General features: G+C 39.5%; 1 protein-coding gene across 4 annotated transcripts; it reads left to right on the top strand.

Annotated features, from left to right (window-relative positions):
• The first annotated feature begins 935 nt into the window (after window positions 1–935).
• Window positions 936–10,763, top strand: LOC122772506 (RNA-binding protein, mRNA-processing factor 2a). 4 transcript variants are annotated; one of them, XM_044030640.1, is made up of 8 exons: window positions 936–1,456; window positions 3,739–3,816; window positions 5,046–5,084; window positions 5,194–5,256; window positions 6,164–6,314; window positions 7,365–7,570; window positions 9,149–9,221; window positions 9,723–10,763. In XM_044030640.1, the coding sequence occupies exons 1-7, from the start codon at window positions 1,145–1,147 to the stop codon at window positions 9,212–9,214; spliced, it is 915 nt and encodes a 304-aa protein (XP_043886575.1). In that variant the 5' UTR covers window positions 936–1,144; the 3' UTR covers window positions 9,215–9,221; window positions 9,723–10,763. The 4 variants fall into 4 exon arrangements, with proteins under 4 accessions (XP_043886575.1, XP_043886576.1, XP_043886577.1 ...); XM_044030641.1 differs by having other exon boundaries at window positions 938–1,456; window positions 7,365–7,555; XM_044030642.1 differs by having other exon boundaries at window positions 938–1,456; window positions 7,407–7,570.
• Window positions 10,764–13,352: the final 2,589 nt, after the last annotated feature.

Here is a 13,352-nt window from a genome sequence, read left to right on the forward strand (position 1 = left end):
GGGAGAATTGCAGCATAAGTACGTCTATGAATTACTGGAACCATGAGTTAAATATTTTTGTTTAAATGAGGAAAATACATTGTGCCTCACATGTGGAAGAAGACAAGTTTTCTTCTTCTTCTTCACTTCTCCTTTTTTTCTTTCTCTTACTTTTCCTTCTTTTATTTTCAGTAATAAATTACTAATGTGTGTAATTATATTTGTTCCATGTTATGAATGGTATGGAAAATAAATAACAATAATAAAGTTTGAGCAAAAAAGAAAAGAATTCAAGAAACATATAGGGGCCTAAATAAAGCAAAGCCCAAAAGCCAATTAATGTCACATTCCCTCAGTGTCAGTGCACTCAAAAGTGTCACTAACCCAAATTTTAAGTTTTAAAAAAAAAAAAGCAATATTGACATGTTTGGCTAAAGAAGCAGCAGCAGAGACATGAACATTAACATCATTTACACCATTTATTGTATTTATGTTATAGTTTTATTGTATTCATTGTTTTATTCACGCAAAGTGCTGACCACGGGCAAATACTACATAATTAGATGAAGATGGATGTCTTACTGTACATTACATTTTCCATGTTTTTGTTGTTTTGGTTGGTTGTTTAATCCTACATCCAAGTCACCGCCCCAAACCCCCCACATACTTTACTTCATGAGTTCACAAACAGAAACTATATGGCAGAAACATAACCGAATGTCTGTATAAAAGTGAACATAACAAAATAAAATGAATGATGTGTTTAGTGGTGAAGGGTCGTGGGCTCCTCTGGTGGCGCAGAGACTGAGGCCGCGCCTCCAACAACAGCTGAGGCGGATCTGCAGCTTGATTACTGCTCACAGCAGACTCCAGCATAATTGATGACCTAATTGAAAACTGGGAGGAGGAGGATTGGAGAGGAGAGGGGAGGGAGGGGGAGAGAGAGAGACGGGCTCCAATGAGAAAAGTTTACTTATTCTCCTGCGCTCGCAATCACAGCTGAGGGCATTGATGTGAGCGCAGAGGCTTCCAGTGTTTGACGCGCACTTATTTCCCCCCATCTTCTCACCTTCACACACGGAGCACTAATCCACCTTCTCACCTTTAGTTTAGCGCCTACCTGTGTTTCTTATCTTTACTTTTTCCCCCCTCCTCTCATTTATGAATGATTCTCTCTCGCAATACAACTTGTACTAGTAGAAGAACACCTTCTTTCTTGGACACGTCTCCGTCCTCGTCCGCACCTCCTCACCTCGGCACATCTTCTCTCCTCAAGCTCAAACGGCACCAGGACCTTCACTGCAGCTTCAGACGCACTTGGGGGAAATATCACTCGACGAGGAAAAACTTGATACTTTGCGCAGCAGCAGCGGCGGCGGCGGCAGCAGCTGAAGCAGCTGAAGACACCGACAACACCGACAACATGAGTCTGAAAAGCGACGCAGAGCCCAATAACAACGTGTCCATGGAGGAGGAGGTGAGTTTCACCAAAACTTTAAATGTCTTTGTTCATGCGGCTCTTTAAACTTGCTTTGAGTGGCAGGGATTCTAGAAAGACAGCTGAGGCGAAAATTAAAGGAGAAACGTGGTTATGCATTCGTCTGTACACAGTTGCCATCAATTTACCTTTTAAATGTTTGTTATTTTTGTTTTAATAGCCTATGTATTTGTTCCTGTGGCCAGTTCGGTTACATTGACGTCTCGTTTGACAAATTAAAAATGGTTTAAAACAGCTGCGTCTTGTCAGCTGTTAACAAATCAATGAACGTGTGAACACTGTCTTTTTTTTTTAACAATTTTGTAACTATTTTTACGTTTATATCCGCTATAAATCTGCTAACAATATTTAGGAATTGGGTTTTAAATTATTTTAAAATGATATAAAAATGTTTTTAAACATCAATATAGAAAACGGCATATATTCAAAATATCAAATATTCAAATATCAAGCTTAACATTTTAAGTGTTTTATGTCTAATTTTGAATAATTAAAAAATAATTGGCATAATTTGGCCTCTTCATTTTCAGTTTGTTAATCTAAATAGGTGGAATTTGTATAATCTAAACATCAACTCAATTTAATTGCCTTAAAAGATCCATTTGACATTATCTTAATTTCAGCCAGCTAAATGTCCTATTTAAGTGACCCCTAATGGAGACGGAGAGAAAAGGGGGAGTGCTGGGCCTTTTGTTCTTCTTTTGTTCCCATCTCACAACAAAGACTTGTTTGAACACTTGACTTTTCCTGTCTTAATTTCAGCTTTCTCTTTTCTGTCTCTTATTAAAATATAAAATCTAGCAAACGGGCCAGAAATCTCTTCAGATACCAATTGACAAAAAATTGGCTGTTAAAATGTAAAGATGCTACCTTGTGTAAATTTGAAATTGTCTACATAATTTTTTGTATTTTACAGCAGTGCACGCACTCGGCTAGCTGGAGTTTAATTTACATTCAGTCAATCAATGAGCAGCAGGACAGAATAAAACATCTCCCGAGTTGGTGTCCAGCTGTGTTGGCCGTCTCTCGCTGTATTTGCCGACTTGTAAGGGGCTGAGACTTGCTGCTGGGCTGCACCTGAAAAATGCTGCAGGGTTGTGGCCGCAGGTCAGAGGAAGGAAATGCTGTCATGCTGTGCACTGTTGTCCAGCGCTGTTCCTCTTGCAGCCCCATTGTATGTACGGACGGAGGGCCTCCCCACTGGGTGGGAACTAAAAGGCCGCGTACTGCTCTGTAGACTTCCTTGGGCCACACTGGACCATACACAGCTTAGTGTCTGGTTGGGGCCAGACCGCGGACCTTGAAAGGGATTCGCAGTTTGTCAGCATGATGTAGAATTATGTTCACCATTTAACTCTATACATTGAAAGGTATATCACATTTATGGCGTACAATCACAGGTTTTACCTTATTCTATTCAAACTTCATTAGACACACAAAGGGTTCCTTTGAAGGTTCACCAATAAATGAATACAATGGGCGATGAGTGCAGTATTAATTACATTAATACAATTCATAATTATCTTACCAGTTTTTTCTAAACCTGGATGAGTTACGAAAGCTCTTAAGCTGATTAAAGCCTCGGTGATGCTGTTTTCAGTCGAAAACATGCATGACATTTCTTAGAAGTGCTTGACATGAGACGCCAGTGGATACAAAATAAAACGGAAAAAATAAATATGAAATATTGCAGCCTAAGGTGAATAATCACATTTGTCAAGGTGCAATCTGTTGAGTATTGGCTAAGTCTTTGGCAATAGTTCCCACAAAGAACATTCCGACAGGATCAGGACACCCAAAAAATGATAAAAAAAAAAAATATCAATCATTACTGGGTAAGGTGACCTCTGTGTGGCCTTCCAAGTATTTGGAAAAGACTTTATGGAATAATCTCAAACAAGAGCAAACTGAAGGCAATACTGTTTAACATCTCGCATATCTGGAAACCAGCAACATAGTCGTGTACAGCATAGTATCATCAGATGTCAAGAAAAAGTGTGGGAGCACCTTTCCAATGGGTCAGGTGACTTGTGACCTTTTGCCGCTTGCAGTTGCCTTTCGTTTTCTAGGAGCTGATAATATGTGTACGATGTACTTTTACTCTGCAGATCCAGAACAAAGGAGACATGTTGGGACCATGGCCAAGGCCATGGCGTGTTTGTGTGCACATCATGTCTCGCATGTTTGTGGTTCTAAAGATTGGGCAAATAAACTGAATATTGAATATGACAGTCACAAGTGCACTTTTGCTTCGTTTGCAGGTACGGACACTGTTTGTAAGTGGCCTACCAGTGGATATCAAACCACGGGAACTTTACCTTCTCTTCAGACCTTTTAAGGTAAGTTAAAACCTATTTTGAAGGAGAGTCTGGAGAAAAGGGGCTGCATGTTGTGAAGACTCTAAGGCCATGTCAGGCAGATTTTATGGTTTTGTTAAAGCAAAGGTAGCTGCCGTGTTGGGCAATGGAAAAAGTATTGGAAAATGTTTTTTAAAAGATTATCTGTACATGGGGGAAGACTTTCTTAAATTATTGAGCAAGCTGTGATCCAGTAAGCAGTAGAAACATTTCATTCCTCTTCCTGTAGATGCTTCAGCTTGTGTTTGTTTGGAGATAAAAACTGAACCCTCACTAATGAAAGAACAGATATTTGCATACATGGAAATTAGGACACATAATTGTAAATCTATCAGTGTTTTGTTTTCCTTTTTGACTGGGCTCCAGTTCCATAAACACCCCTCCCACTCCTGGTCCTAACGAACCAAATTGGAAGTGGTATCCCACACACATGGATGATCATGTGGAATGTGTAAATGAGTAGCTCTCGCGATTGGCCAAGCAACCCTCTCCATGACCCAGCTCGCACACCATGTGGGGAAATTTGTATTTCCCCTCTTAACAGAGACATTGAAAGTACATAAAAGGGACACTCATTACTTTTTGTCCTTTGCTTCTATAGTCGGCAAACAGTATGTGTGTAAACAGGATTAAATCTAATTTCAATCAAGGTTAAGGTTTCAATTTGATCAAAAATAAACCCCTTTTCTTTACAGAACCTTTTTTTAATATTTACTATTCTACTTCTGAATTACTGAAGCCCATGTTTGAATTGTTGCCCAGGATTTATCGCAGTCATAGAAGTTGGATTTTTCCATGACTGTAAATCAGGATCATGCAAGATCCCATCTATTAATACTCCCTCATTTCTCAGGAATTTCTTCTTTCTTTCTTTCTTTCTTTAAAACCAGTGGCTTTGTTTGGAAGTTGTGCTTAATCTATGTTTAAAGTGTTGTGCAAAAGTAAGAACCCTCACGTACAGTATATGATAATATATTGTGAAACTTAACATTATGGGTTTTTTAGCTTTTTATTAATGGATAAAGCCGTCCGATCAATGAAAGCTGCCTTTGTTGGAATGTTGCTTGTTTCACTTTATTTAAACATAACTATTTTTTATTAAATGTGAGTGAAATACTCTTGTAGGGCCAGATGTTGTCTCTCTTCATAGGTGTTTGTGTGATTTCCTGCATGTGACTGGGTGGTAAATTGGCTTTCTTTCTTCCCCACAGGGTTATGAAGGGTCACTGATTAAGTTGACTTCAAAACAGGTGAGATTCCTTCCATCAGTGGAGGGAGCTGCTTGAATGCTATACTAAACAAGTATTTCTTCTGTGTTAAAACAGTCATTCTGTTTTTTTCTTCCCCTATGTCTTCCAGCCTGTTGGGTTTGTAACCTTTGACAGTAGGTCTGGAGCTGAAGCTGCAAAAAATGCATTAAATGTAAGCATTTCTTTGTCTTAAAAAAAGAATCCCATGAGTCTGTTTTCTATTTGAGTCACCCGTTTTTCAATCCTGTTTAAACGTTGCTGTTCTAACCTTTGCCTAAACCTGTGAATGATTAGGATTCAAAAAGGCAATTTTTTTTCCCATAAAATTCTCAAAGCCAATCCATTTTGTCTTTTTATAATTCAATGGCAGGGCCATTTTTGGAAAGAGGCCAGATTCCCCTAGACTTACGGTAGTTTACTTTGACCTTGATACACACCCTTGTTAGTCTGATGTAGCTTTCACTGCTTTACTGTTGATACTCATTCTATAGCCACATTTGTAGTGTTATTTGGACACATCCCATTAGTGTAACCTTATTTTTGTCACCCAGTAGCCCACATTGGCAGTATCTAACACTCCTCTCTCGTAGCCCGTAGCGTCCTTTTCAGCATCACTTCTTAGGCACACTAGCAGTCACACACAGAAACACACACACACACACACACCAACACCAAAGTACTACTCACCTGCATGTGGGCACAATGCTTAGGGCACAAGAACACACGCAGGCCTAAAACCACCTCAAAGAAACTACACACTGTCTCACAATCGTCTCTTTTCCTCGTCGCCTTCTCTTCCTGGCTCTCATGCGGCGAGCTTCTCCTCGAGTTGCTTATGCCCTTGATTTCATCATGAGGAGAAAGAGATAAAGACATGTTAAAATATTTCAGTGTATCCTTCGGTCCTCATTCTTTTTGTAAAGACTGAAGAACAGTTCAGTCTTTAGGTTAAGAGGAGCTTGAAGGATACGTTCTGAATATTCTGAACATGGCTTTTGGAAAGGAGGCCATGAGAGACGACTCAAATTCAGCCCACCTCCCTTACTCTACCATGTGCCCCTCCTCCATCTCTCCCCCAGGGAATCCGCTTTGACCCCGAAAGTCCCCAGACCCTGCGCTTAGAGTTTGCTAAAGCCAACACGAAGATGGCAAAGAGTAAGCTGATGGCCACACCGAACCCCACAAATATCCACCCTGCTCTAGGAGCTCACTTCATTGCACGGGACCCATGTAAGTTGCTGCACCACTCTAGGCTCTCTCATCCACTCTCACCTTGGCAATGCCAGAACTCCTCCTTTTTTAAATCTTAGGATGTGGCGGTATCAAAGACAAATGGGCAGGGGGAAACTGATGTCTAACTATTTTAAGGACTAACTCACCTCCCACATGCATGTGTCATCTCGACTCTTTAAACAGCCGCTTTGCTTCTGTCCAGCCGGATAATGGCACTCTCTCAGGGTTTAGTCAGCAGTTATGTTTCACTGCTTAAACAACTGCTTCAGGTTTGGACAGGTGGATGTTGACAATGGTGAGCTTTATTTAGACCATATTTCCTCTGAAATATACGTGCATGGTATGAGAAGGAAAGAAAGGAGCACAAAAATTGGAGCAGCAAATTAAACAAAATTTGTTTAAACCTCGCATCGCATCCAGTCATGACATCACCCAAAAGAATCTTAACCCTCGTTCTGAATTCTCCAGAATCTCAATTTGACTGGCGCAATGTTGAACTTGTACATCGGAAGTTTAGGTGTCATCTGCAACCAGGTTCCTATTGGATGATACCAACTGTCAATCACAGTGGTGTCCACCCATGTCCTATACTTTGTAAATTATGCTCCCCATTAAGGGGAAAATAGACAAAATGTTCATTATTTTAATAAAACCTTGAAACTAATTGAGTTCATAAGAAGTATGGTCATTAACCCTTAGATTTCCATCCAAAATTACTTATTTTTGCAACAACTCAGTCCCCCTATTGGCTGTTTAGTGAATTGCTACTTCCAGCTTGGCTTCAGTGATTAAACTGTAAGACTGCGTTCCATTTTTTTAATATTTTTTTATTGGTTTATAATTCCAGACTTTTGTTATGTCTTTGCTGTAAAGTTAAATCTTGGTTACTTATATTCTTGGTGACTGTATGAGCTACAAGATTAATCACTGGCCAGTTGTAAACCTCAAAGCCACATTACAAAGCAATAAGAATTTGTAGCAAGCATTTTATATTTCCTTTTTTATATCTGTACTGCTTTTACAATGCATGTCTGCATGCGAGGGCAGGTTTGTCATCGTCTTGTGTCCTCCTGCCCTGCACCTCCCCAGATGATCTGACAGGGGCAGCACTGATCCCAGCGTCACCAGATGCCTGGACTCCTTATCCTCTGTACACCACGGAGCTGACTCCAGGCCTCCCTCACACAGCCTTCACTTACCCGGCGGCTGCTGCCGCTGCAGCTGCCCTTCACGCCCAGGTGAGGGACCAACCGGTGTGTTTCTCTAATCTTCCTGTTTTCCCCTTTTTTTTTTTTTTTTTTTTTTTAAGGGTCTGTTTTTGAGACAAAATGAATGCCTGCAGAAAAGTGTGATACTTGAATGCAGGAGTTGTGGGCACGATGGGTGTTTTTCTTCTGTTTGTCCATTAATGTTAAAAAGGAGTTGATTGTGTGTCTAGTAACTTGCTGCACAGTTAAAAGCAGAGGATTCGATAGTTGAAGCAATCCCAGCCAAAATCTGACGTATTTCAATAACCCCACAAAAATCTGTGTTACTGAAGCCAGCTCAGACATCTCTAAATTGCTTTTGGCTGCATGACTTGTGCAAGTTAAAACCATGAGTAGTATAGTAATAAATATTTGTCATTTGAAATGGAAATTCTCAACCATTGCTCTGCCATCAGTGGAAATGATGTGCACATTCCTTGGTGTAGTTTTTGGCTGGTGCTTTTTCTGCAGATGCATCTTAGGCATAGAGGTGCAGCTTTTTCCCTTTAATGGAAATGTATGCATCACACATCAGTGCTTAAGAGTAAAATATGCACTCACTGAAATTCACATGTTCTGGTATATGGCCATAATTCAAGATGGAAATAATTTCAGGAATCTGTAGCTGCAATATTAATGGTTTCAGTCTAAGCTTTTCATTCTCAGGTTTGGTTTGCCAGTTCCATTACATTGGCTGAGTTGATAACATGATTAGGGAGTGATGGATGCACAAAAGTGTTTACATTGTTGGCTAATAGCAGGCTAAATGCTACTGCAGTAGTGCAGCGTACTAGAAGGGAGTGGGCAGGGCCTTAGCTAACGATAGCATTGGAAAATATTTCTCATGTTGGGTCATTTGAAGTTCATTGTGAGCCAACTTCCTCCTGCAGTGCAAGAACACACTACACTGAAGTAGGCAGCTATGACAGTCCATTTTCTTCAAGCACAAGAAATGGTGGAATGCAAGGCATTTGCTTGGAGAAACTGTCAAACCTGATGGCCTTCTCCAGAGGTGCCAACTTGCTGTCCACATTGCTGTTGGAACAGAAGCTGAATATGTAGCCACACAAAGGGGGGGGGCTTTTTAATTTCAATCTGATGAGAGATCCCTTAAATGCCCTGGATTCTATTCCCACTGACTTCAAGCTCTCCTCAGTTTAGCTGTATGTCCCAGCAGTGTTAACACAAGAGTTTGTAAATGTCTCTAAACCTCCTGAAGCTGTTGCAGCCATTATGGCCTCGGCGCCGTCTCCTTATGAGGGACTCATTCTGCCAAACGGTTTAGATGCAGGAATGGGAAGGTATAGCAACACCAGCTCTTACCCAATAGAAATGTGGGGGTAAGAAGTTTAAACTCTCCACATTTCCATGCCTGTTAATTACTGTAGGACTATTGTCCTCAGTGAGTGGTTACGTGACCCACATTCCCATGGCTCCAGTGACCAGGGCTTAAAGGGACAGTTATCCTAAACCTGCTCATCAAAGTTGCTTTCACAACATGTTAATGGATGAAATCTGCACAAATGAGGCTTGAAGCTCTGGAGCCTGGTTTTGTTCTGAGCATGACTATTTGTGTTTCTATAGATGCGCTGGTACCCTACTCCCTCTGAGACTTCCCAGCCTGGATGGAAATCCCGGCAGTTTTGTTAGATATGTAGTGAGTATTCTTTGGTTTCTTGATTTGTTTTTGTTATTTAGTCAGCCACCATCCCAACTGCTAACCTAATGCCATGCAAACTGAAACTTGCACAAGGACACCAACATGTTTTTAACTGCAAAGTGTGTCAACATGAATGCATATTATTTCTGTGTTAATGAGGCTTGTTCTATTAAGCCTTACAACAAAAGCAAATGTTTCATATTCTTACTCCCAACCCCTCTCATTCAGCCCCAAATCCACAAATGTCAAAACATTGTAAAATGTTCCCATTATATATGATTTTTAAGTGATTATTTTCATTTGCAGCCTAACAAAGTTGGTACTTACTAAAAATAACCTATAGTTTCCATGTTTATGATAATGGGGGGAAATGGTAGAATTTGGCTCATTGCAGTCAGGCTCTGGTTACATTATGAGTAGGATGATTTCTGATATTTAGGATTGTAAATCACAAAATATTTGTTTGATATTACTAATTGTTTTCCCTGTTTTCTTCAGGCCTCTGGAAACCACACCTTTGTCCAGCTGAAGTGAGGTTTGCCAAGCTCTTGATTAATTTAACCAGGTTTATTTAATAAACAGATGTGCATTATCATAAACAAACAGTATTTATATCACCTCCCAATTGTCTGTGGGGGGTGTTGAGAGTTTGAGATCATCTTGCTGTTGACAATCTAAGCTTTTCCTTGGCAACTATTGCGGTACCATCTAAGCACTTCAAAATAATGTGGGGGGGACGGGGGACCCTCATGTAATGCCCAGTCAAACTTAATGGATCCTAATTGCTGAGGAAAATTGATGCATTGAAGTTACCATTATTAAGCTAGTCCTTCCGCTGGGTTACCGCTGCTCCTGGGAGGTTTAGAAACGTTAAGTCATTGCATGTTAAAGTCTTTTTGGCATGAATTTAGAACTCAGAGTTCTGTGTATCCTAATTTTCGTAGCATTTGTGTTGCCTCTTTACCTTGGCTTGGACAGCGAAATGTTTTGTTTTCCTGTAGAACCTTGGTCTTACCTCTGTGAAAGTTAGGCTATTGTGTAAATGGCTTATCTCGCATGGACCTTGTAAATGCATCCCTGCGTGCTGTGACAATCCCAGTCCTTTATGATCATATCAGTGTCTGTCATTATTTGAGCAAAAGAAAGTACAATTGTTTTTGTACTTTTTTGCGTAATGTGTATTTATGCATTTTTGTGCAACTAAATAATGAACCTGTATAAGTTGGATGTTTAGTCGTCTCTTGTGTTTTCCGATCCCATAATCCTGTTGAAGTAGTTTTAAAGAAGAAAAAAGTGCAATTTGTTTAAAGGGGAAGTGGGTATCTGTCAATGAAGGTATTCTGAACATGGCTTGTGCCATTCTGCTAAAATGAGATTGCTGTAAAACCATCTTTCAGAATGTGAAACTGGACTACAAACGTAAAGGGTTGCTTTTTTTTGGGGGGGTGGGACATTTTGAAATGGAAGCAGGATTTAGAGTAATGAAGGAATTTAGTTTGTGGTTTAGAAAATGTTTGTCTTTGTATCTGCTGTGCATAAGATGTAAAAAAAAAAAAAATCTAATAAAACTCCCATCTTATGAATAAAATAAATAAATAAATGAATGCATTTCTCTGGTGGGCATCTGTCATTTATCGCTGCAGTGAATCAGCTGCGCACATTTGAAGCCGTCAAAGAATCCAACGCCATGGACGTCAGATGTTGGCATCAATAATTCAAGCCAACTTTTCATTTTTAAGCATCATTGCATTATTGTCTGGAATCATGCATGGATCTGACCTCCACACTCTGCCCCCATAAGCTGGTAAAGATGCTCGGCTCAGTCAACCGTGACGGCTCCTCAGGGATTCTTAAGTGACTGCTCTCTGTACAACCAGCTGCTTCATTGCAGAGATCTAATGGTGATTGAGGTTAACGGTAAACATTTGTTCATCTTGTGCCAATTAAGTTGTAGTCTTTAAAGTGAGTGTTGCTAACACTGTGATGGCTTCATCTGTGTGGAGCCATCTTTCATCTGTGTGGAGCCATCTTTTGAAAGGTTTATATCCGAATTACGATTTGACCATTATATTAAAAAATGATCAAGATATTGGGTGAAGGATGAGTACACCAAATGTATAATTGGTATCACAACTGATTAGAATGCTCTTAAAATAAAAAGTATTCTATTACAGTTGGATTATTAGAAAATGGTAGATGTGAAAATGTTTTATTTTCTTCACATGCTGGTCAGACAAAACAAGATATTAAAAACATCAACATGAGCTCAAATTGCTTTTTTCCATGACTAAAGCAAAGAAACCCACAAAATGTATTAATGGGACATGTATTTTGCTGGGTGATAACAAATGGATTATTTATATGTGTATTTTTTTGTTTGTTTTCCTTTTAAAAAACAAAAACCTAAATGCACAATACAGTGTAAAGAAGAAAATGATTCTCAAGCATCACCATCTGCCCTTCATGGACTAACGGGTCATTTAACAGCACTTTCACACACAATATTTGGTTTGACATGAAATCAATGGAGCGAGAAGATGGTGATGCTGTGAGTTGGAGGGAACCATTTCCTTTTCTCTGCAGTTATGTCAAACGCATCCCATGGTCACATGGGACTACATAATATATCCCTTCTATTATATTAGTTCTCTCATTGACCTGAATGTTTACCTGAGGTGTATAGTATGTTCTGTATAAAACAAATAACATGGGGTCAAGTCAATTTCTATAGCCCAGCATCACAAACACTCCTCAAAGGCGTCACAGTCTGTACAGCAGGTGACATCCTCTATCCTTAGACCCTCACATCAAGTGAGCAAAAACTCCACAAAAACCCTTGTACAGGGAAAAAATGTGAGAAACCTCAGGAAGAGTCACGAAGGAGGGATCCCTCTCCACGGTGGACAGACGTGCAGTATGTGTCATGTATGGAAACAAGGTCAGCAGATTACAAAAAAATCAAAATTTATGGAAACATAGTTCACTGAATGTAAATACAGTGATTATAATATTACAATAATATTTCCTGGCTGCAGTGGCTCTGATTTTCCTAAAACAATGTCTATTACAAAATAAAACACATTCTCATAAAATCAGTTCATATACGTATGTAAGAAAATGGATGAAGCCCAGTGTCTCTAGAAACTCTAGAGAAACTCTCTAGGAGCTCAATACTACACACTTTGAGATTTGTTGTTCGAAGTGCAACACAAATAAGTGCAACACAAATAAAATCTATTATTATCATTATTATTATTATTACTAACAAAGATGAGGTTCTCAGCTTATTCAGACTTTGCATGAATGGCTGAAAGAATATAATTTTTTTGTCTGTAACAAACCAGTAGGTGAAGGAGGCCTCAGTATTTGTAATGAAAAGCCTTTGTTGCCCTCTAGTGGCATAATATCCACATGTCCGGTATGTAAGCCATGAAGAGCTAAATGAACCCTTGTGGCAAACTACATTAGATACATTGACCTTACGTCTGCCCTTCTGTAAATTCTATCCCATCAGCACATAAATATAAAAAATAAAAATAATTGCGGATAATACTGTGATTTTTGGAATCATGAAAATCAAAGTGCAATCTCTCTATTAATTCAAGGAATGTCTGTCTGTCTCTTCTCTTTCCTCTTCTAGTAATAATCATTTGTGGCAGGTTATGCACTGAGAGGTGTAACGCTGCCCTCCACAGTTCAAAGTTCTTAATTGCAATTCAAAGTCCATCAACACAGTTTTAAGTACCAAGTTGCAATGCTGTCCTCCACAGGGAAAAAAACAAAACATTTCTCATCACAGTTCAAAGCTTTTAAAGACAGTAATATCCACATATTACTGTCTCTGTGATGGTTTGGCAAACTGTCCAGAGTATACGCCGCCTTTCGCTCTATGTCAGCTGAGGCTGGCACAGCGACCCTAATGTGGAGGATAAAGCAGTAGATGAGATTTACCACGATCACATTTTACATCAAAAAACCTTTTCCTTTCACCCCAACCGGTCAAGATGGCTACACATTTTTGAGTATGGTTCTGTCAGATTTGTTACTGATAAAAGTTTTTCTCTCTACTTATACCTAGTGCTTGCTCATTGTGTGAATTGTTGGGTTTCTCTTCTCTTTATCTCTATG

This window comes from Solea senegalensis, linkage group LG7, assembly GCF_019176455.1.
Source record: "Solea senegalensis isolate Sse05_10M linkage group LG7, IFAPA_SoseM_1, whole genome shotgun sequence".
NCBI classification, from domain to species: Eukaryota; Metazoa; Chordata; class Actinopteri; order Pleuronectiformes; family Soleidae; genus Solea; species Solea senegalensis.